The sequence below is a fragment of the Silurus aristotelis genome, assembly GCF_946808225.1.
Source record: "Silurus aristotelis genome assembly, chromosome: 10".
Lineage (NCBI taxonomy): Eukaryota > Metazoa > Chordata > Actinopteri > Siluriformes > Siluridae > Silurus > Silurus aristotelis.
In genome coordinates this window covers 3,557,207-3,579,726 of record NC_139583.1, presented here as the reverse complement: position 1 = coordinate 3,579,726, position 22,520 = coordinate 3,557,207, and the positions used below count along the sequence as shown (strand labels likewise).

Genomic DNA, 22,520 nt, shown 5'->3' with positions numbered 1-22,520 from the left:
AAAGCCGGGGGAATAACCACTCTCCTCCCCCACAACAAGCAGCCGGACTGCACCGAAAGTTCATGACGTCAAGAGATTTTAAGGTTTTAGCTCCAGGCCATCGTTCTCCCCTTTACCGGTCATGACAATATCCACGACTCTTGACAGGGCAGGGTCATTATATGTGCCCATGCGCACTTGTGCGGCCGTTATAGGAGCCCGTTCCACCTAGCTGAAATAGAAAATTTCAGCCACCTTTGCTTTCTTTACCCTGTCAGCGAGAGGCAACCTGGACAGTCCGTCCGCATTCCCGTGCAATTCTGACTTTCGGTAGTTGATGTCATAGGTGTGAGCAGATAGCAACAAAGCCCACCTTTGCATCCTACTTGCAGCAAGAGCGGGAATGCCATGGTGTGGACCAAAAATTGCAGTGAGTGGGCGATGATCGGTCAGCAGTGTGAACTTCCTTCCAAAAATATACTGATAAAACTTACGCACTCCAAACACAATGCTCAATGCTTCTCGCTTAATCTGAGCATAGTTTGCTTCTGCTTTGCTCAGACTCCTGGAAGCAAACGCGATTGGCCTCTCTTGACCATTGGGCATGATGTGGGACAAGACAGCTCCCACACCATATGGAGAAGTATCGCAGGCCAGCTGAATAGGAAAAGCAGGGTCAAAATGAGTGAGTGCGTTTGACCCTAAAAGTGTCTCCTTTGCTTTTCTGAATGACTCCTGGCATTCAGAGGTCCACTTCCAAATATTCTCATGGCATAACAATTTGTGCAGAGGTTTCAACAGCGTAGCGATGTTTGGAATGAAACGCCCATAATAGTTCAGTAAGCCGAGGAAAGACCGCAACTGGCTAACATTTTTGGGTACTGGAGCATCAACAATAGCCTTAACCTTGGATGGGGACGTATGCAGACCAGATGCATCAATGACGTGCCCTAAGTACTCGAATGCAAACTGGAAAAATTCACATTTATTCTTGCGCACTCTTAATCCATACTCTTTCAGTCTCTCAAGGGTAGCATCCAGGTGTTGTAAATGCGACTGTTCATCTGTGCCAGTCACCAGAATGTCATCTAAATAACACACAACTCCAGGAAGCCCGGCAAAAATCAGATCCATCGCTCGCTGAAAAACGGATGGAGCCGAAGTAATTCCAAATGGTAAACGTTTGTACCGAAATAGGCCTTTGTGTGTGTTAATGGTGAGAAGTTCTCCGGACTGTTCCTCAACATGCATCTGTAGGTATGCCTGGTTGAGGTCGATTTTGCTGAATCTTTGTCCTCCAGTCAACCCAGCAAAAAGGTCATTAATGTGAGGCAAGGGGTATTGTTCTGCTGACAACACTGGATTTACAGTAAATTTAAAGTCCCCACAGATCCTTATGCCTCCATCCTTCTTTATAACTGGAACAATAGGTGTTGCCCATTTACTCACATTGACTGGTTCCAGCACACCATTCTTCACAAGTTCATCCAAGCTCGCCTCTACTTTAGGTTTGAGTGCATATGGCAGGGGCCGGGACTTTAAGAACTTTGGCTGGCTTCCCTGCTCCACAGTCAATTTTACTGTGATGCCTTCCATACTGCCTAATTCCTGTTTAAAAACTTCACTGTGTTTTTCAAGAACACCTTGAAGGTCCAGGGTTTTAGGTTTCATCATATGTATGGTCGGCCAGTCCACTTTGAGTTGCTCCAGCCAGGAACGTCCCATCAACGAGGGGTAATCACCCGCGACCACATACAATGGCAGTTTTTTTTATTTGTCCATTCAGTTCAACTGTTACTTGGGTGAGTCCTTTCATTGTCACTGATTCCCCAGTATAAGTTTTAAGGACAACATCAGGTGGTTTGAGTGGCAGGTGGCTGAGTATTTCACTGTATACCGCATCCGACACCAGCGATACAGCAGCACCAGTGTCAATTTCCATTTTCACTGGCTGTCCTTCCAGCAGCGAGGTGACTTTATAAGCCTTGGTTTCACCTGCGATAGTGAGCACATGCAAAGGAAATTCCGCATCAGATGTGTCAGTACTCTCTTTATTCTCCTGTCTGACTGTAAATATGCGCTTCTTTTGTTTCCTTCTGAAAACTGGTTTCTGATGCATTTTTTCTTTTTTCGTTTTATTCCTACACGCACGCTCAATGTGTCCCTTTTTCTTACAGCTGCGGCACTCTATATCCTTAAACCAGCATGAAACAGGTGAGTTCCCAGTCTTACCACAACGGAAACATGGGTTTTTAATTTCAGTTTGTTTTTCTGTCTCCATCTTGTACACTTTACTGTTAGAGCTCAATTGCTGGGCTTCCTTTGCAGCCAATTCCATAGACACACTTAACTCAATTGCTCTTTGTAGTGTCAGGTTGCTCTCTGTTAACAGTCTTTTCTGTATGCCCTCAAGTGTATCATTGAGCACATCACCAAATTCACAGTGTTCAGCTAATTTTTTTAGCACTGCCACAAACACTGCCACAGATTCCCCTTCTAGCTGATTTCGTCTGTGGAACCGAAATCGCTCTGCTATCACTAAGGGTTTTGGTGAGAAATGTGCTTTAAGAGTGTTCACTATTTGAGCATACGTTTTCTCTCCAGGTTTCTCTGGCTGCAGGAGGTTATGCAGTAGTGTATATGTCTTTGGACCCATTACACTTAAAAATGTGGGTACAACTTTATCTTCAGTAATAGCATTCGCTGCTACAAAGTACTCAAATCTCTCTGTGTAAGAACACCACTGCTCACTGCTTTCCTCAAAAGGACCCACATTTCCAAAAACTGATGCCATTTTAGCCGTTCTCTGTCGTTTAACAATCAATTCAGTCACTTATCTGAATCGTTGTCTCCTCCCCGCTTATCAGCCAAGACGTGAACTTGCAGCAGACAAATATTCGCGTTTTTCAGCAAACTCGCCGTCAAGCCGCTTAATTTCCCCCCCTTTAAACACACACGGGATAACGAGATCCTCGTCGCCACTTTATTGTGTCTTTTTGGGAGATTATAACAACACATTCAGTCAAGGATGACACACACACGGACTTAGCGTGACTGTTTGTTTACTCACATGCGTAAAGAGAATGACACCGGAACATGTACATCCGGAAACACGTGTAACAAAGTGCATTGTGGGAAATGTAGTTAAGTAAACAGCGTTAACACAATACACAACAGGAGGTAGCAGAGCTGAAGATGTTGAAATTTTCCTTGGGATTGATGACAATAAACATGATTAGAAACAAGTTTCTTTATAGGGACCACGCATGTAGGATGTTTTGGGAATAAAGCGAGGATGGAGCCACTAGGAAGGAAGAGAAGAGGAAGACCAAGAAGGAGGTTTATGGATGTGGTGAAGGAAGACATGCCGGTAGTTGGTTTAAAAGAGGCAGATGATGTAGAGGACAGGGGGCTTGGAGACAGATCATCCGCTGTGGCGACCCTAATGGGAGCAGCCAAAAGAAGAAGAAGATGAATGGAAAAATGTACAGAGACATTCTTGATAAAAATCTGCTGCTATCCACCAAGATAATGAAGATGCAATGAGGGTGGACATTTCAGCAAGACAATGATCCTAAACACTGCAGAGGAAACTCTCAATTGGTTTCAAAGAAAGAAAATAAAGCTGCTAGAATGATCCAATCACCTGACTTGAATCCCATTGAGAAAAAAAAGAAAGAAAGAAAGATCAAAAGTCATAGAAGAGGCAACAGAGCCTTCAAGATTTGATGACTTTTTTGACGATTTGTTTGTGTAGAACAGGGGTCTCCAAACTACCATAGTTTAGGCACTCTCATCCGGCCCCTGGAGACCATTTTGTCCATGGAAAATAAATTACGGAAATTTATGTGTATCCTGCCAAGATCAGCCGCCCCTTACGCGGACGTTATGTTTTTACCGAATTAAAATAGAGGCGCGCAGTAGTGCGTTATGTTTTCCAACCGATCACTACATTGCAAAAACTTATTCGCTGCTTACTTTTTCTACTTTCGTTCACAGTCAATGAGATGATATAACGCCATCTAGTGGCTGAGTTTTTAAATTGAGTTGCAAGCAAATGACCTCCTTAGGGACAAGTTCAAAGAAGGACTGGTAGGTTTTTACCAGTTTTTGCCCAAGAAAGACTTTCCTCACGTCAAAACTTTTGCATCAAGGTACCTTTCAATATTTGGAACAACATACCTGTATGAACAAACATTTTCAAGAATGAAATACGTAAAGAACAATTTGAGAACAAACTTCTGATGATAATCTTGGGTCACTGTTGATGTTAGGGACATCAAATCTAAAGCCAGAAATGTCTGCTATTTTGGCATCCAGGAAACAATTTCACCATTCCCACTAATACAGGTTTTCATCTGTAGTGTATCAATGTGTTATTAAAAAATAACTGAATAAAATAATATTAAATAAATGATCAAAAACAACATCCATGTTTTGATTCTTTTTTATTTGGACCTCGAGTGCGTAGTCAGCCCTCAAACTGATGTTTGATAGTTAATGTGGCCCTCGGACTAAAAGGTTTGGAGACCAATGGTGTAGAAGAATGGGCCAAATCACACATGAGCAATGCATGTAACTTCTCTATACAGGAGGCATCTTGAAGCTGTTATTACCAATATTTTGTACGAAGAATTAAATACATTGTGTTCAATACTTTTCCCTGTGTCATTTCATATTTTTATACATAACTTCATTTGTGGAAATGTATTGTTTGATTTCTTGAATTGCATGAGTTGTTACCAACATCTGGTGAAAATTGTCAATAGCTTCTTTAGAAATATATTTACTGAGAAAGATAGTGACGTGTAAGTGGGTGAGTGAGGACCCCAATGCAGTATGTGACAGGGTTAAGCAGAAAACAGGCTTTAATAAAGAAACACTTGGGGCAAAAACACAGTCCAAAAAACAGTCCAGGGTCTGAAACAAAGGCAAACAGGGCAATGCAGGAAAGAAAAAAAACAAAGCCAAAAACAGTAAAAAAAAATCCAAAGCCGGCAAACAGAACAATATAGGCAGGGCAAAAAAAAAAGTCCAAACCAGGTACTATGGAGGCAGAGCATAGCAGGGATCAGAACAGGAACAGGGACAGAAACAGGAAAAGGAAAAGGAAAAAATTTACTTTGGAAGCCGGTGAGATCATCTGGGCCCGAGCTAAAGTGTTGGGTGTCTTTAAATACCGGGAGGTGCGGGAAAAATGGCAAGATGACCACCGAACCGGAAGTGAGCGCCGTGTGCCCGGAAGATCGTGACAATATATATATATATATTAGGGGGGTCAATCTAGGTAAGTATTTAATTGCCATTAATCACATCTTAATTGCACATTTTTATCTCTACTAAATGTACCTAAAATTGATACTTTTCAAGTTTTATATGCATGTATACACATTATATATATATATATGTGAAGAGAGAGAGAGAGAGAGAGAGAGAGAGAGAGAGAGAGAGAGAGAGAGAGAGAGAGAGAGGCAAAAGGTTGTAAAGGTAAGTCAAAGTAAAGGTTGACACACCTCTAAACCAACCAGGGGTCAGCAGAGACTTTGCCTATAAAATAAGGAGTGCTCATTTCTGTCCTCTTTAAATGCCAACCAAACATGTGTAAGCCTAATATATTTCATCTGCATTTTCTGCTTTGTATACAAACAGGATTTGCATGTAAACTGCTCGCTAAGTTTGAAATCCAAAGTATATTAAAGGAAGGAGACATTATGATAGGTGGAATTTTCCCTGTTTATTCAAGACAGGAGAATATATTTTTTTCATTTGATACCAAACCACCAATGCCAGAATGTAAAGGGTAAGTTTGAAAAAAATTCTGAAATTAGGTGAAAATTGTGAAGGAAGGTTACTTTTCTATTGTTTTTTGACTTAATGTCCCCCACAGATTTGACCTACGAGCTTTCCGCTGGACGAGGATCATGATGTTGGCAATAGATGAAATTAATCAAGATGATCGTTTGCTTCCTAACATTTCTCTGGGATATATAATTGTGGATTCTTGCTCCTCTCCTACTAATGTTTTGCGAGCTGCACTTACTTTAATGAGCACATCAGAGCAAAAGCTTTCTCAGTGTCATCCACCTCCTGTTTTAGGTCTTATAGCTGAATCAGGATCTACTCAGTCATTAGCTGTGGCTGGAGCAGTTGGACCATTCAACATACCTCTGGTAATACAATACAAATCTTGTGCAAAACTCTTTAATGCAAAAATGCAGCAATTGTACTGATGTGTAACGTCTTTGACTAGGTGAGCTATTTTTCAACATGTGCATGCTTGAGTGACAAAACAAAAAATCCTACATTTTTTCGAACAATACCAAGTGATTACTATCAAGCAAAAGCTTTGGCTTTCCTTGTCAGACGATACGGGTGGACCTGGATTGGAGTCATTCAGTCTGATAATGATTACGGACGAAATGGGATATCAGCGTTTACAAAGGAACTGGAGGCTCATGGGGTGTGTATTGCATTTGTTGGGACAGTTTTGCGTACATACCCCCAAAATAAAATCCTAGAGGTGGTTGAATTGATAAAACAATCAACTGTTAAAGTGATTCTTGCATTTGTGCCAGAAAGAGATTTCTATCCTTTAATGGACGAAGTGGTTAAACAAAACATTTCGGGACTACAGTGGGTTGGAAGTGAAGCCTGGGTAACTGCAGACAGTCTTTCCACCCCGGAAATGTTCAAATATTTTGGAGGAACAATAGGATTTGTGGTCCGAAAGATGGCTATACCCAAACTAGGGCCACTTCTCAAAGAAATCAATCCTTATAATGATCCAGAATCTGTTTTTGTTAGTAATTTCTGGGAAACAGTGGTAGGCTGTAAGCCTCCATCTCCAGTAAATTATTTGCGTAACAGCACAAAAGTATGCTCAGGAACAGAAAAAGTTGATTACACAAACAAATTTTTTGATGTAACACAACTTAGAATCGCATATAATGTCTATCAGGGGGTGTATGCACTCGCGCATGCCCTACACCAAGGAATGTTTTGTGAAAAGCCTGAAAGCAGAGTGTCAGCACCGTGTCTTAATGCTTCACAAATTACCCCGAAATTAGTGAGTGTTTACTGCATTGAAACATTAAATGGGTTCATAATGGAAAACCTTTTATTGATTATTTTATACCTTTTGTTCGTAAGGTAACTAAACAATTGAAAAAAGTGCATTTTGTGGATGCATTTGGAGAGGTTGTGTACTTTGACAACAATGGAGATCCTCCTGCTTCATATGAAGTTATAAACTGGCAGATGAGAGATGGGCAAGTGCAGCATGTAGGAGTTGGGCGTTTCAGCACCTCTGCAAATGGAAAATATGCACTCATGATTAATGAAGAAAAGATAATCTGGAGCACAGGAAATTTGGTAGAATAAATGTTTTATAATTAAATAGTATTATTTTTATACTATTAGTCATCTAACATGTCCTCTATTGTTTTAGACACCAAAATCTGTTTGCTCAGAAATCTGTCCACAAGGCACAAGGAAAGCACAAATTAAAGGTTTACCTCTGTGCTGCTTTGACTGTATTCCATGTGCTGATGGTTCTATATCAAACACAACAGGTGAAGTGACCTGCTTACTAATACTGGCAAAATAATTACACATTAAATTGATAAATCATTTTACAATCCTGTTTTTCTACTTTAGGAGCAACTGATTGCATCAACTGCCCTGAGGAGTACTGGTCTAATGAAAGAAAAGACAGCTGCATCATGAAATTAATCGAGTTCTTATCATACACTGAAACAATGGGCATAATTCTTATGGTTTTATCACTACTGGGTGCCTGTTTAACATTTTCTACTTTGGTGGTGTTCATTCACTTTAGAGACACACCAATTGTAAAAGCAAATAATTCAGAACTGAGTTTACTTTTACTTCTTTCTCTTATATTTTGCTTCCTCTGTCCTCTCACATTTATTGGTGAGCTGACAGTCTGGTCCTGCATGTTGCGTCACACAGCATTTGGTATTGCTTTTGCCCTCTGCATTTCCTGTATGTTGGGGAAAACTATTGTTGTGGTAACTGCCTTTAGAGCAACTTTACCTGGAAATAATGTGGCAGGAAAGTTTGGCCCAACTCAGCAAAGAGCCATTGTGTGTTCATGCACCGCAGTTCAAATCGTAATTTGTATTCTTTGGCTAAATGTTGCACCACCATTCCCCAATAAAGTCTTTGAACAACGCAGTAAGAAAATAATTTTAGAGTGTAACACAGGTTCAGATGCTGCCTTTTATGCTGTTCTAGGTTACATTGGTCTTCTTGCCATAGTGTGTTTGGTTCTGGCATTTTTAGCCAGAAAGCTACCTGATAATTTTAATGAAGCCAAATTCATCACATTTAGTTTGCTTATATTCTGTGCAGTTTGGATCACATTTATTCCAGCTTATGTCAGCTCTCCTGGGAAGTATACAGTAGCTGTAGAAATATTCGCAATTTTGTCTTCAGCCTTTGGCCTACTGGTATGCATTTTTGTACCAAAATGTTACATAATTTTAATCAAACCAGAGAGAAATACAAAAAAACATGTAATGGGAAAGAATCCAAAGGTTACTTAAATGCACTTTACTTAAAGCTGTTAAGAATTATAATAAAATATAATCTATTTATGTAAAACTATATTGCAAAGAAAAATATGATAAATATTATAATATATGACAGATTACTTCTAGGAGGCTTTTACCACAATGGAAGTTTACAAATCGAAAGTCTACAAATCATGGATAATTCATAGAAATTAAAGTAATGTTTTCTTGTTTTATGATATTGTTCATAATATTTTTTCACGCTTAAAACAGTTTACATAAATGTTTCTGAAATGTTCTGTGTAGCTTACCATTAAATGATAAAACCAAAAAGTGACAAATAAAATTGTGAAAAAGATAAAATGATTAAATTCTATTTATTTCTATTATAATATAGTTCATCACCCAGACCATGGATAAGCTTTTTGTTGTTTTTAATAAGAGGAAATACCTGGTCATGCAATATGTGCTCTGTAGCACCCAGTGACTATGGTGGTACAATGGCCTATTGCTAGATTGGTCAAGAATTTGCAAAGGTTCCTAACACATTTTTGAGTGCTTCCCCACCACATTGCCAACCACTTATGTCCCTGCTGTGAGGTAAACCCATATTTCTTACCTGGAATCCAGTAATGGATTGAACTGCATTCCAGTTTAAAACTCCAGTTAAAAATCATAGGCACAGCCCCAAAACTTAATCATCCAGACTTCTTAAAGCAGTTTGTAGTGGGTGTAGATGCTTTTGAGACCCCGTCATAGGTGTACTGTTACAGAAGTTTAGAGAGAAATTTAAAATGAATGTTGCATTCTTTTCATGAAAACTTTTCTTAGCAGAGCTAAATTATATAATGTATAATATTACAGGAATGTAACCCTAGCTTGAGGGGGCCAAGCACCTGTTCCTGATCACCCATATGAGGATGGGTTCCCCTTTGAGTCTGGTTCCTCTCAATCTTTTATACATAATTCTATAATTGTGCCTTTTTTGGTAGTGATTTTAATTCACGTTTCACCACAATGCAAGCATGTGCTACACTCACTATATGTTAGATATTTTGATTTAACAAACCAAAAATAGGTTCATAAAAATCTTAAATATTTAAAATAAAAACAACAACTGAATCTAAACAATGATACAATTAAATTAATTAGTATTACTTAAATAATAAAAAATTCTCCAAATGATAATCAGGGTTAAACTAATTTTTTTTTCACCAGGTCTAATACTGTAGCTGTCATGCTTACAATGTCAAAATTTGACACACCTCTAAAACCAAGCCACGCACTGCACAGTAAACACAGACATTGGCTATAAAAACAATGACTGCTCAGTCTTGTCTCCTTTAATGAGCTGGCCAAACATGTGTATACCTAATACAGTGTATCTGTGTTTTCTGCTCTGTACACAAACAGGCTTTGGATGTAAGTTCCTCGCTAAATTTGAACTGCCAAGCATATTGAAGGAAGGTGACCTTATGATTGGAGGTATTTTTCCAATTTATTCCAAACTGGAGAATTTGCCATTGTCATTTAATACCAAACCACCAGTTGCAGAATGTACAGGGTAAGTTTGAATATACATGGTTCATTTCAAAACCTATTTTTACTTTTGTATTGATCTTTAAATTGATGTTCCACACAGACTTGGCTTACGAGCTTTCCGCTGGACGAGGATCATGATGTTGGCAATAGATGAAATAAACCAAGATGATCGTTTGCTTCCTAACATTTCTCTGGGATATATAATTGTGGATTCTTGCTCCTCTCCTACTAATGTTTTGCGAGCTGCACTTACTTTAATGAGCACATCAGAGCAAAAGCTTTCTCAGTGTCATCCACCTCCTGTTTTAGGTCTTATAGCTGAATCAGGATCTACTCAATCTTTAGTTGTGGCTGGAGCAGTTGGACCATTCAATATTCCAATGGTAATACAAAACAATATTCATGCAAAAAATATTATTTAATGTAAATCCATGTAAATAAATGTGCTGTGTTGATAAATGTGCCTTTTTTAAACCTGACTAGGTGAGCTACTTTTCAACATGTACATGTTTAGTCGACAAAACAAACTATCCGACATTTTTCCGAACAATTCCAAGTGATTACTATCAAGCAAAAGCTTTGGCTTTCCTTGTCAGACGATATGGTTGGACCTGGATTGGAGTCATTCAGTCTGATAATGATTATGGGCAAAATGGGATATCAGCATTCAGAAAGGAACTGGAGCCTCATGGGGTTTGTATTGCATTTGTTGGCACAATTCTGCGCACATACTCCCAAAGTAAAATCATTCAAATGGTTGAACTGATAAAACAATCAACTGTCAAAGTGATTCTTGCATTTGTGCCAGAAAGAGATTTCTATCCTTTAATGAAAGAAGTGGTAAAACAAAACATTTCGGGACTACAGTGGGTTGGAAGTGAAGCCTGGGTAACTGCAGACAGTCTTTCCACCCCGGAAATGTTCAAATATTTTGGAGGAACAATAGGATTTGTGGTCCGAAAGATGGCTATACCCAAACTAGGGCCACTTCTCAAAGAAATCAATCCTTATAATGATCCAGAATCTGTTTTTGTCAGTGATTTCTGGGAAACAGTGGTAGGCTGTAAGCCTCCATCTCCAGTAAATTATTTGCGTAACAGCACAAAAGTATGCTCAGGAACAGAAAAAGTTGATTACACAAACAAATTTTTTGATGTAACACAACTTAGAATTGCATATAATGTCTATCAGGGGGTGTATGCACTCGCGCATGCCCTACACCAAGGAATGTTTTGTGAAAAGCCTGAAAGCAGAGTGTCAGCACCGTGTCTTAATGCTTCACAAATTACCCCGAAATTAGTGAGTGTTTACTGCATTGAAACATTAAATGGGTTCATAATGGAAAACCTTTTATTGATTATTTTATACCTTTTGTTCGTAAGGTAACTGAGCAATTGAAAAAAGTGCATTTTGTGGATGCATTTGGAGAGGTTGTGTACTTTGACAACAATGGAGATCCTCCTGCTTCATATGAAGTTATAAACTGGCAGATGAGAGATGGGCAAGTGCAGCATGTAGGAGTTGGGCGTTTCAGCACCTCTGCAAATGGAAAATATGCACTCATGATTAATGAAGAAAAGATAATCTGGAGCACAGGAAATTTGGTAGAATAAATGTTTTATAATTAAATAGTATTATTTTTATACTATTAGTCATCTAACATGTCCTCTATTGTTTTAGACACCAAAATCTGTTTGCTCAGAAATCTGTCCACAAGGCACAAGGAAAGCACAAATTAAAGGTTTACCTCTGTGCTGCTTTGACTGTATTCCATGTGCTGATGGTTCTATATCAAACACAACAGGTGAAGTGACCTGCTTACTAATACTGGCAAAATAATTACACATTAAATTGATAAATCATTTTACAATCCTGTTTTTCTACTTTAGGAGCAACTGATTGCATCAACTGCCCTGAGGAGTACTGGTCTAATGAAAGAAAAGACAGCTGCATCATGAAATTAATCGAGTTCTTATCATACACTGAAACAATGGGCATAATTCTTATGGTTTTATCACTAATGGGTGCCTGTTTAACATTTTCTACTTTGGTGGTGTTCATTCACTTTAGAGACACACCAATTGTAAAAGCAAATAATTCAGAACTGAGTTTACTTTTACTTCTTTCTCTTATATTTTGCTTCCTTTGTCCTCTCACATTTATTGGTGAGCTGACAGTCTGGTCCTGCATGTTGCGTCACACAGCATTTGGTATTGCTTTTGCCCTCTGCATTTCCTGTATGTTGGGGAAAACTATTGTTGTGGTAACTGCCTTTAGAGCAACTTTACCTGGAAATAATGTGGCAGGAAAGTTTGGCCCAACTCAGCAAAGAGCCATTGTGTGTTCATGCACTGCAGTTCAAATCGTTATTTGTATTCTTTGGCTAAATGTTGCACCACCATTCCCCAATAAAGTCTTTGAACAACGCAGTAAGAAAATAATTTTAGAGTGTAACACAGGTTCAGATGCTGCCTTTTATGCTGTTCTCGGTTACATTGGTCTTCTTGCCATAGTGTGTTTGGTTCTGGCATTTTTAGCCAGAAAGCTACCTGATAATTTTAATGAAGCCAAATTCATCACATTTAGTTTGCTTATATTCTGTGCAGTTTGGATCACATTTATTCCAGCTTATGTCAGCTCTCCTGGGAAGTATACAGTAGCTGTAGAAATATTCGCAATTTTGTCTTCAGCCTTTGGCCTACTGGTATGCATTTTTGTACCAAAATGTTACATAATTTTAATCAAACCAGAGAGAAATACAAAAAAACATGTAATGGGAAAGAATCCAAAGGTTACTTAAATGCACTTTACTTAAAGCTGTTAAGAATTATAATAAAATATAATCTATTTATGTAAAACTATATTGCAAAGAAAAATATGATAAATATTATAATATATGACAGATTACTTCTAGGAGGCTTTTACCACAATGGAAGTTTACAAATCGAAAGTCTACAAATCATGGATAATTCATAGAAATTAAAGTAATGTTTTCTTGTTTTATGATATTGTTCATAATATTTTTTCACGCTTAAAACAGTTTACATAAATGTTTCTGAAATGTTCTGTGTAGCTTACCATTAAATGATAAAACCAAAAAGTGACAAATAAAATTGTGAAAAAGATAAAATGATTAAATTCTATTTATTTCTATTATAATATAGTTCATCACCCAGACCATGGATAAGCTTTTTGTTGTTTTTAATAAGAGGAAATACCTGGTCATGCAATATGTGCTCTGTAGCACCCAGTGACTATGGTGGTACAATGGCCTATTGCTAGATTGGTCAAGAATTTGCAAAGGTTCCTAACACATTTTTGAGTGCTTCCCCACCACATTGCCAACCACTTATGTCCCTGCTGTGAGGTAAACCCATATTTCTTACCTGGAATCCAGTAATGGATTGAACTGCATTCCAGTTTAAAACTCCAGTTAAAAATCATAGGCACAGCCCCAAAACTTAATCATCCAGACTTCTTAAAGCAGTTTGTAGTGGGTGTAGATGCTTTTGAGACCCCGTCATAGGTGTACTGTTACAGAAGTTTAGAGAGAAATTTAAAATGAATGTTGCATTCTTTTCATGAAAACTTTTCTTAGCAGAGCTAAATTATATAATGTATAATATTACAGGAATGTAACCCTAGCTTGAGGGGGCCAAGCACCTGTTCCTGATCACCCATATGAGGATGGGTTCCCCTTTGAGTCTGGTTCCTCTCAATCTTTTATACATAATTCTATAATTGTGCCTTTTTTGGTAGTGATTTTAATTCACGTTTCACTACAATGCAAGCATGTGCTACACTCACTATATGTTAGATATTTTGATTTAACAAACCAAAAATAGGTTCATAAAAATCTTAAATATTTAAAATAAAAACAACAACTGAATCTATACAATGATACAATTAAATTAATTAGTATTACTTAAATAATAAAAAAATCTCCAAATGATAATCAGGGTTAAACTAATTTTTTTTTCACCAGGTCTAATACTGTAGCTGTCATGCTTACAATGTCAAAATTTGACAAACCTCTAAAACCAAGCCACGCACTGCACAGTAAACACAGACATTGGCTATAAAAACAATGACTGCTCAGTCTTGTCTCCTTTAATGAGCTGGCCAAACATGTGTATACCTAATACAGTGTATCTGTGTTTTCTGCTCTGTACACAAACAGGCTTTGGATGTAAGTTCCTCGCTAAATTTGAACTGCCAAGCATATTGAAGGAAGGTGACCTTATGATTGGAGGTATTTTTCCAATTTATTCCAAACTGGAGAATTTGCCATTGTCATTTAATACCAAACCACCAGTTGCAGAATGTACAGGGTAAGTTTGAATATACATGGTTCATTTCAAAACCTATTTTTACTTTTGTATTGATCTTTAAATTGATGTTCCACACAGACTTGGCTTACGAGCTTTCCGCTGGACGAGGATCATGATGTTGGCAATAGATGAAATAAACCAAGATGATCGTTTGCTTCCTAACATTTCTCTGGGATATATAATTGTGGATTCTTGCTCCTCTCCTACTAATGTTTTGCGAGCTGCACTTACTTTAATGAGCACATCAGAGCAAAAGCTTTCTCAGTGTCATCCACCTCCTGTTTTAGGTCTTATAGCTGAATCAGGATCTACTCAATCTTTAGTTGTGGCTGGAGCAGTTGGACCATTCAATATTCCAATGGTAATACAAAACAATATTCATGCAAAAAATATTATTTAATGTAAATCCATGTAAATAAATGTGCTGTGTTGATAAATGTGCCTTTTTTAAACCTGACTAGGTGAGCTACTTTTCAACATGTACATGTTTAGTCGACAAAACAAACTATCCGACATTTTTCCGAACAATTCCAAGTGATTACTATCAAGCAAAAGCTTTGGCTTTCCTTGTCAGACGATATGGTTGGACCTGGATTGGAGTCATTCAGTCTGATAATGATTATGGGCAAAATGGGATATCAGCATTCAGAAAGGAACTGGAGCCTCATGGGGTTTGTATTGCATTTGTTGGCACAATTCTGCGCACATACTCCCAAAGTAAAATCATTCAAATGGTTGAACTGATAAAACAATCAACTGTCAAAGTGATTCTTGCATTTGTGCCAGAAAGAGATTTCTATCCTTTAATGAAAGAAGTGGTAAAACAAAACATTTCGGGACTACAGTGGGTTGGAAGTGAAGCCTGGGTAACTGCAGACAGTCTTTCCACCCCGGAAATGTTCAAATATTTTGGAGGAACAATAGGATTTGTGGTCCGAAAGATGGCTATACCCAAACTAGGGCCACTTCTCAAAGAAATCAATCCTTATAATGATCCAGAATCTGTTTTTGTCAGTGATTTCTGGGAAACAGTGGTAGGCTGTAAGCCTCCATCTCCAGTAAATTATTTGCGTAACAGCACAAAAGTATGCTCAGGAACAGAAAAAGTTGATTACACAAACAAATTTTTTGATGTAACACAACTTAGAATTGCATATAATGTCTATCAGGGGGTGTATGCACTCGCGCATGCCCTACACCAAGGAATGTTTTGTGAAAAGCCTGAAAGCAGAGTGTCAGCACCGTGTCTTAATGCTTCACAAATTACCCCGAAATTAGTGAGTGTTTACTGCATTGAAACATTAAATGGGTTCATAATGGAAAACCTTTTATTGATTATTTTATACCTTTTGTTCGTAAGGTAACTGAGCAATTGAAAAAAGTGCATTTTGTGGATGCATTTGGAGAGGTTGTGTACTTTGACAACAATGGAGATCCTCCTGCTTCATATGAAGTTATAAACTGGCAGATGAGAGATGGGCAAGTGCAGCATGTAGGAGTTGGGCGTTTCAGCACCTCTGCAAATGGAAAATATGCACTCATGATTAATGAAGAAAAGATAATCTGGAGCACAGGAAATTTGGTAGAATAAATGTTTTATAATTAAATAGTATTATTTTTATACTATTAGTCATCTAACATGTCCTCTATTGTTTTAGACACCAAAATCTGTTTGCTCAGAAATCTGTCCACAAGGCACAAGGAAAGCACAAATTAAAGGTTTACCTCTGTGCTGCTTTGACTGTATTCCATGTGCTGATGGTTCTATATCAAACACAACAGGTGAAGTGACCTGCTTACTAATACTGGCAAAATAATTACACATTAAATTGATAAATCATTTTACAATCCTGTTTTTCTACTTTAGGAGCAACTGATTGCATCAACTGCCCTGAGGAGTACTGGTCTAATGAAAGAAAAGACAGCTGCATCATGAAATTAATCGAGTTCTTATCATACACTGAAACAATGGGCATAATTCTTATGGTTTTATCACTAATGGGTGCCTGTTTAACATTTTCTACTTTGGTGGTGTTCATTCACTTTAGAGACACACCAATTGTAAAAGCAAATAATTCAGAACTGAGTTTACTTTTACTTCTTTCTCTTATATTTTGCTTCCTTTGTCCTCTCACATTTATTGGTGAGCTGACAGTCTGGTCCTGCATGTTGCGTCACACAGCATTTGGTATTGCTTTTGCCCTCTGCATTTCCTGTATGTTGGGGAAAACTATTGTTGTGGTAACTGCCTTTAGAGCAACTTTACCTGGAAATAATGTGGCAGGAAAGTTTGGCCCAACTCAGCAAAGAGCCATTGTGTGTTCATGCACTGCAGTTCAAATCGTTATTTGTATTCTTTGGCTAAATGTTGCACCACCATTCCCCAATAAAGTCTTTGAACAACGCAGTAAGAAAATAATTTTAGAGTGTAACACAGGTTCAGATGCTGCCTTTTATGCTGTTCTCGGTTACATTGGTCTTCTTGCCATAGTGTGTTTGGTTCTGGCATTTTTAGCCAGAAAGCTACCTGATAATTTTAATGAAGCCAAATTCATCACATTTAGTTTGCTTATATTCTGTGCAGTTTGGATCACATTTATTCCAGCTTATGTCAGCTCTCCTGGGAAGTATACAGTAGCTGTAGAAATATTCGCAATTTTGTCTTCAGCCTTTGGCCTACTGGTATGCATTTTTGTACCAAAATGTTACATAATTTTAATCAAACCAGAGAGAAATACAAAAAAACATGTAATGGGAAAGAATCCAAAGGTTACTTAAATGCACTTTACTTAAAGCTGTTAAGAATTATAATAAAATATAATCTATTTATGTAAAACTATATTGCAAAGAAAAATATGATAAATATTATAATATATGACAGATTACTTCTAGGAGGCTTTTACCACAATGGAAGTTTACAAATCGAAAGTCTACAAATCATGGATAATTCATAGAAATTAAAGTAATGTTTTCTTGTTTTATGATATTGTTCATAATATTTTTTCACGCTTAAAACAGTTTACATAAATGTTTCTGAAATGTTCTGTGTAGCTTACCATTAAATGATAAAACCAAAAAGTGACAAATAAAATTGTGAAAAAGATAAAATGATTAAATTCTATTTATTTCTATTATAATATAGTTCATCACCCAGACCATGGATAAGCTTTTTGTTGTTTTTAATAAGAGGAAATACCTGGTCATGCAATATGTGCTCTGTAGCACCCAGTGACTATGGTGGTACAATGGCCTATTGCTAGATTGGTCAAGAATTTGCAAAGGTTCCTAACACATTTTTGAGTGCTTCCCCACCACATTGCCAACCACTTATGTCCCTGCTGTGAGGTAAACCCATATTTCTTACCTGGAATCCAGTAATGGATTGAACTGCATTCCAGTTTAAAACTCCAGTTAAAAATCATAGGCACAGCCCCAAAACTTAATCATCCAGACTTCTTAAAGCAGTTTGTAGTGGGTGTAGATGCTTTTGAGACCCCGTCATAGGTGTACTGTTACAGAAGTTTAGAGAGAAATTTAAAATGAATGTTGCATTCTTTTCATGAAAACTTTTCTTAGCAGAGCTAAATTATATAATGTATAATATTACAGGAATGTAACCCTAGCTTGAGGGGGCCAAGCACCTGTTCCTGATCACCCATATGAGGATGGGTTCCCCTTTGAGTCTGGTTCCTCTCAATCTTTTATACATAATTCTATAATTGTGCCTTTTTTGGTAGTGATTTTAATTCACGTTTCACTACAATGCAAGCATGTGCTACACTCACTATATGTTAGATATTTTGATTTAACAAACCAAAAATAGGTTCATAAAAATCTTAAATATTTAAAATAAAAACAACAACTGAATCTATACAATGATACAATTAAATTAATTAGTATTACTTAAATAATAAAAAAATCTCCAAATGATAATCAGGGTTAAACTAATTTTTTTTTCACCAGGTCTAATACTGTAGCTGTCATGCTTACAATGTCAAAATTTGACAAACCTCTAAAACCAAGCCACGCACTGCACAGTAAACACAGACATTGGCTATAAAAACAATGACTGCTCAGTCTTGTTTCCTTAAATGAGCTGGCCAAACATGTGTATACCTAATACAGTGTATCTGTGTTTTCTGCTCTGTACACAAACAGGCTTTGGATGTAAGTTCCTCGCTAAATTTGAACTGCCAAGCATATTGAAGGAAGGTGACCTTATGATTGGAGGTATTTTTCCAATTTATTCCAAACTGGAGAATTTGCCATTGTCATTTAATACCAAACCACCAGTTGCAGAATGTACAGGGTAAGTTTGAATATACATGGTTCATTTCAAAACCTATTTTTACTTTTGTATTGATCTTTAAATTGATGTTCCACACAGACTTGGCTTACGAGCTTTCCGCTGGACGAGGATCATGATGTTGGCAATAGATGAAATAAACCAAGATGATCGTTTGCTTCCTAACATTTCTCTGGGATATATAATTGTGGATTCTTGCTCCTCTCCTACTAATGTTTTGCGAGCTGCACTTACTTTAATGAGCACATCAGAGCAAAAGCTTTCTCAGTGTCATCCACCTCCTGTTTTAGGTCTTATAGCTGAATCAGGATCTACTCAATCTTTAGTTGTGGCTGGAGCAGTTGGACCATTCAATATTCCAATTGTAATACAAAACAATATTCATGCAAAAAATATTATTTAATGTAAATCCATGTAAATAAATGTGCTGTGTTGATAAATGTGCCTTTTTTAAACCTGACTAGGTGAGCTACTTTTCAACATGTACATGTTTAGTCAACAAAACAAACTATCCGACATTTTTCCGAACAATTCCAAGTGATTACTATCAAGCAAAAGCTTTGGCTTTCCTTGTCAGACGATATGGTTGGACCTGGATTGGAGTCATTCAGTCTGATAATGATTATGGGCAAAATGGGATATCAGCATTCAGAAAGGAACTGGAGCCTCATGGGGTTTGTATTGCATTTGTTGGCACAATTCTGCGCACATACTCCCAAAGTAAAATCATTCAAATGGTTGAACTGATAAAACAATCAACTGTCAAAGTGATTCTTGCATTTGTGCCAGAAAGAGATTTCTATCCTTTAATGAAAGAAGTGGTAAAACAAAACATTTCGGGACTACAGTGGGTTGGAAGTGAAGCCTGGGTAACTGCAGACAGTCTTTCCACCCCGGAAATGTTCAAATATTTTGGAGGAACAATAGGATTTGTGGTCCGAAAGATGGCTATACCCAAACTAGGGCCACTTCTCAAAGAAATCAATCCTTATAATGATCCAGAATCTGTTTTTGTCAGTGATTTCTGGGAAACAGTGGTAGGCTGTAAGCCTCCATCTCCAGTAAATTATTTGCGTAACAGCACAAAAGTATGCTCAGGAACAGAAAAAGTTGATTACACAAACAAATTTTTTGATGTAACACAACTTAGAATTGCATATAATGTCTATCAGGGGGTGTATGCACTCGCGCATGCCCTACACCAAGGAATGTTTTGTGAAAAGCCTGAAAGCAGAGTGTCAGCACCGTGTCTTAATGCTTCACAAATTACCCCGAAATTAGTGAGTGTTTACTGCATTGAAACATTAAATGGGTTCATAATGGAAAACCTTTTATTGATTATTTTATACCTTTTGTTCGTAAGGTAACTGAGCAATTGAAAAAAGTGCATTTTGTGGATGCATTTGGAGAGGTTGTGTACTTTGACAACAATGGAGATCCTCCTGCTTCATATGAAGTTATAAACTGGCAGATGAGAGATGGGCAAGTGCAGCATGTAGGAGTTGGGCGTTTCAGCACCTCTGCAAATGGAAAATATGCACTCATGATTAATGAAGAAAAGATAATCTGGAGCACAGGAAATTTGGTAGAATAAATGTTTTATAATTAAATAGTATTATTTTTATACTATTAGTCATCTAACATGTCCTCTATTGTTTTAGACACCAAAATCTGTTTGCTCAGAAATCTGTCCACAAGGCACAAGGAAAGCACAAATTAAAGGTTTACCTCTGTGCTGCTTTGACTGTATTCCATGTGCTGATGGTTCTATATCAAACACAACAGGTGAAGTGACCTGCTTACTAATACTGGCAAAATAATTACACATTAAATTGATAAATCATTTTACAATCCTGTTTTTCTACTTTAGGAGCAACTGATTGCATCAACTGCCCTGAGGAGTACTGGTCTAATGAAAGAAAAGACAGCTGCATCATGAAATTAATCGAGTTCTTATCATACACTGAAACAATGGGCATAATTCTTATGGTTTTATCACTAATGGGTGCCTGTTTAACATTTTCTACTTTGGTGGTGTTCATTCACTTTAGAGACACACCAATTGTAAAAGCAAATAATTCAGAACTGAGTTTACTTTTACTTCTTTCTCTTATATTTTGCTTCCTTTGTCCTCTCACATTTATTGGTGAGCTGACAGTCTGGTCCTGCATGTTGCGTCACACAGCATTTGGTATTGCTTTTGCCCTCTGCATTTCCTGTATGTTGGGGAAAACTATTGTTGTGGTAACTGCCTTTAGAGCAACTTTACCTGGAAATAATGTGGCAGGAAAGTTTGGCCCAACTCAGCAAAGAGCCATTGTGTGTTCATGCACTGCAGTTCAAATCGTTATTTGTATTCTTTGGCTAAATGTTGCACCACCATTCCCCAATAAAGTCTTTGAACAACGCAGTAAGAAAATAATTTTAGAGTGTAACACAGGTTCAGATGCTGCCTTTTATGCTGTTCTAGGTTACATTGGTCTTCTTGCCATAGTGTGTTTGGTTCTGGCATTTTTAGTCAGAAAGCTACCTGATAATTTTAATGAAGCCAAATTCATCACATTTAGTTTGCTTATATTCTGTGCAGTTTGGATCACATTTATTCCAGCTTATGTCAGCTCTCCTGGGAAGTATACAGTAGCTGAAGAAATATTCGCAATTTTGTCTTCAGCCTTTGGCCTACTGGTATGCATTTTTGTACCAAAATGTTACATAATTTTAATCAAACCAGAGAGAAATACAAAAAAACATGTAATGGGAAAGAATCCAAAGGTTACTTAAATGCACTTTACTTAAAGCTGTTAAGAATTATAATAAAATATAATCTATTTATGTAAAACTATATTGCAAAGAAAAATATGATAAATATTATAATATATGACAGATTACTTCTAGGAGGCTTTTACCACAATGGAAGTTTACAAATCGAAAGTCTACAAATCATGGATAATTCATAGAAATTAAAGTAATGTTTTCTTGTTTTATGATATTGTTCATAATATTTTTTCACGCTTAAAACAGTTTACATAAATGTTTCTGAAATGTTCTGTGTAGCTTACCATTAAATGATAAAACCAAAAAGTGACAAATAAAATTGTGAAAAAGATAAAATGATTAAATTCTATTTATTTCTATTATAATATAGTTCATCACCCAGACCATGGATAAGCTTTTTGTTGTTTTTAATAAGAGGAAATACCTGGTCATGCAATATGTGCTCTGTAGCACCCAGTGACTATGGTGGTACAATGGCCTATTGCTAGATTGGTCAAGAATTTGCAAAGGTTCCTAACACATTTTTGAGTGCTTCCCCACCACATTGCCAACCACTTATGTCCCTGCTGTGAGGTAAACCCATATTTCTTACCTGGAATCCAGTAATGGATTGAACTGCATTCCAGTTTAAAACTCCAGTTAAAAATCATAGCCACAGCCCCAAAACTTAATCATCCAGACTTCTTAAAGCAGTTTGTAGTGGGTGTAGATGCTTTTGAGACCCCGTCATAGGTGTACTGTTACAGAAGTTTAGAGAGAAATTTAAAATGAATGTTGCATTCTTTTCATGAAAACTTTTCTTAGCAGAGCTAAATTATATAATGTATAATATTACAGGAATGTAACCCTAGCTTGAGGGGGCCAAGCACCTGTTCCTGATCACCCATATGAGGATGGGTTCCCCTTTGAGTCTGGTTCCTCTCAATCTTTTATACATAATTCTATAATTGTGCCTTTTTTGGTAGTGATTTTAATTCACGTTTCACCACAATGCAAGCATGTGCTACACTCACTATATGTTAGATATTTTGATTTAACAAACCAAAAATAGGT

At 37.2% G+C, this 22,520-nt stretch overlaps 4 protein-coding genes across 4 annotated transcripts; all 4 read left to right on the top strand.

The window, feature by feature from the left end:
• Positions 1 to 5,576: 5,576 nt before the first annotated feature.
• On the top strand, positions 5,577 to 8,546 carry LOC310732658 (extracellular calcium-sensing receptor-like; the record flags this gene model as incomplete). The annotated part of the gene is made up of 6 exons (XM_083553276.1): positions 5,577 to 5,779; positions 5,867 to 6,149; positions 6,230 to 7,045; positions 7,129 to 7,350; positions 7,427 to 7,550; positions 7,636 to 8,546. The coding sequence occupies 6 exons, from the start codon at positions 5,577 to 5,579 to the stop codon at positions 8,544 to 8,546; spliced, it is 2,559 nt and encodes an 852-aa protein (XP_083409402.1).
• Positions 8,547 to 9,874: 1,328 nt separating this feature from the next.
• LOC310732657 (extracellular calcium-sensing receptor-like) lies at positions 9,875 to 12,855 on the top strand (the record flags this gene model as incomplete). Its single annotated transcript, XM_083553275.1, has 6 exons — positions 9,875 to 10,077; positions 10,156 to 10,438; positions 10,539 to 11,354; positions 11,438 to 11,659; positions 11,736 to 11,859; positions 11,945 to 12,855. 6 exons carry the CDS (start codon positions 9,875 to 9,877, stop codon positions 12,853 to 12,855), a joined length of 2,559 nt encoding a protein of 852 aa, XP_083409401.1.
• Positions 12,856 to 14,183: 1,328 nt separating this feature from the next.
• Positions 14,184 to 17,164, top strand: LOC310732656 (extracellular calcium-sensing receptor-like; the record flags this gene model as incomplete). Its single annotated transcript, XM_083553274.1, has 6 exons — positions 14,184 to 14,386; positions 14,465 to 14,747; positions 14,848 to 15,663; positions 15,747 to 15,968; positions 16,045 to 16,168; positions 16,254 to 17,164. The coding sequence occupies 6 exons, from the start codon at positions 14,184 to 14,186 to the stop codon at positions 17,162 to 17,164; spliced, it is 2,559 nt and encodes an 852-aa protein (XP_083409400.1).
• A 1,328-nt stretch (positions 17,165 to 18,492) lies between these two features.
• Positions 18,493 to 21,473, top strand: LOC310732655 (extracellular calcium-sensing receptor-like; the record flags this gene model as incomplete). Its single annotated transcript, XM_083553273.1, has 6 exons — positions 18,493 to 18,695; positions 18,774 to 19,056; positions 19,157 to 19,972; positions 20,056 to 20,277; positions 20,354 to 20,477; positions 20,563 to 21,473. 6 exons carry the CDS (start codon positions 18,493 to 18,495, stop codon positions 21,471 to 21,473), a joined length of 2,559 nt encoding a protein of 852 aa, XP_083409399.1.
• Positions 21,474 to 22,520: the final 1,047 nt, after the last annotated feature.